We start from the raw sequence: 1,276 nt of genomic DNA, 5'->3' as shown, positions 1-1,276 counted from the left end.
ACTGGGTGCAGAGGGAGCGGAGAAAAGGCAGGCGTGGGGTGCAGAAGGAGTGGAAGGGAGAAAAACGGAGGCGTGGGATGCAGAGCCGATGGGAGAAGGTAGAAAGGAGAGGGAAGGCAGAGGAAGGCAGAACGGGAGAGAAAAGGCAGGCGTGGGGTCTAGAGAAGGGGGATCACCAGGGAGAAAGGGGAGTGGGGCTGCTGGAGGGGATACAGAGGACGGCGAGGAGCAAGAAGTGAGGCGTGGGATTCCCGGAGAGAAGAGGGAGCGGGTACAAAGGGCAGTAGAACGTGGGGAGTTGGGAATAGGAGGGGGTACAAAGAAGGATGTTGTGGGAGAAGGGGGGAGACTGGCATTCTGGGCTCCCCAGGCCGGTGCCTCCTGGGGAAGGGCGGGTGCCCAGGCCAGCGGGTCGGGGCGGGGGGCGTCCCACCTTGTTGTAGAAAACCTCTGGATGCTCGTTGGGGACGGGCACGGCGACTGAGGACAGAAGGCGGCGGCCCAGACGGGGCCCAAGCAGGGCTGCGGCCCGCAGCATGCTGCGCTGGAGGCTGGGGCTAGAGGGAGAAGAGGAGCAGCTCGGGGTCACACGTCGGTACCGGGCAGGCCAACTGACTCTGCAAGCCGTCACTCAGCCACGGGGCACGGCAGGGGGGGGGTGGGGCCCGCCCCGCCCACCTGTACTCGTGGCCAATGGGAGGAGGCAGCGACATCTGGGGCGGGGTCGAGGAGAGCGCTCCCGGCCCGAGAGACTGAGAGCTGGATGTCAATCACCGTCCCCTCCTTCCTCCCCCTTCCCCCACGAAAGTCCACGCGGGAGGGGAAGGGGATGTCAGAACTGGGAGGGCATTGGAGCCTAGAATGTCAGAGCTGAGCCCCAAATGGAGGCTTAAACAGTGGAATTCTAAATGCTGAGAGGGCCGGAAGAAGAAATCATAGAAACAGCTAATAACTAGGTAAAATTTAGAAAGTGGTCATTAGGAAGTAACATCTCAAAAGTTCTGGGACCAAGCCAATGCAGTCCTCCGGGAAATCACAGCCTTACAAATATACATAAACAAAACAGGAAAAGAAAAAAATCAACCAACTAAACGTACATTTTAAAAGTTAGGAAACGCAACAAATAAGCCTAAAATAACAAAAGAGGAGATAACAAAAATTAGAGGGGAACTAGATGAAGTGGAACCAAAAATCCCAGGTGAAGGATAAAAATTGGCTTCTTTGAAATGCTAATAAAATGGAGAAACCCTTAACTAATCTGATTAAAAAGAAAATC

The 1,276-nt window shown here is 55.7% G+C and overlaps 1 protein-coding gene across 2 annotated transcripts in view; it reads right to left on the bottom strand.

Moving 5' to 3' along the window:
- Positions 1–602, bottom strand: part of ALDH2 (aldehyde dehydrogenase 2 family member) — a 41,430-nt gene extending 40,828 nt beyond the window's left edge. For both annotated transcript variants that reach the window (XM_044673585.1, XM_044673593.1), the window contains exon 1: positions 434–602. In XM_044673585.1, the coding sequence (XP_044529520.1) occupies positions 434–538 (105 nt within the window). In that variant the 5' untranslated portion in view covers positions 539–602. The remainder of the gene's footprint in view (positions 1–433) is intronic.
- Positions 603–1,276: the final 674 nt, after the last annotated feature.

The sequence above is a fragment of the Gracilinanus agilis genome, chromosome 1, assembly GCF_016433145.1.
Source record: "Gracilinanus agilis isolate LMUSP501 chromosome 1, AgileGrace, whole genome shotgun sequence".
Taxonomy (NCBI): Eukaryota; Metazoa; Chordata; class Mammalia; order Didelphimorphia; family Didelphidae; genus Gracilinanus; species Gracilinanus agilis.
This window is presented reverse-complemented; position numbering and strand designations above follow the sequence as displayed.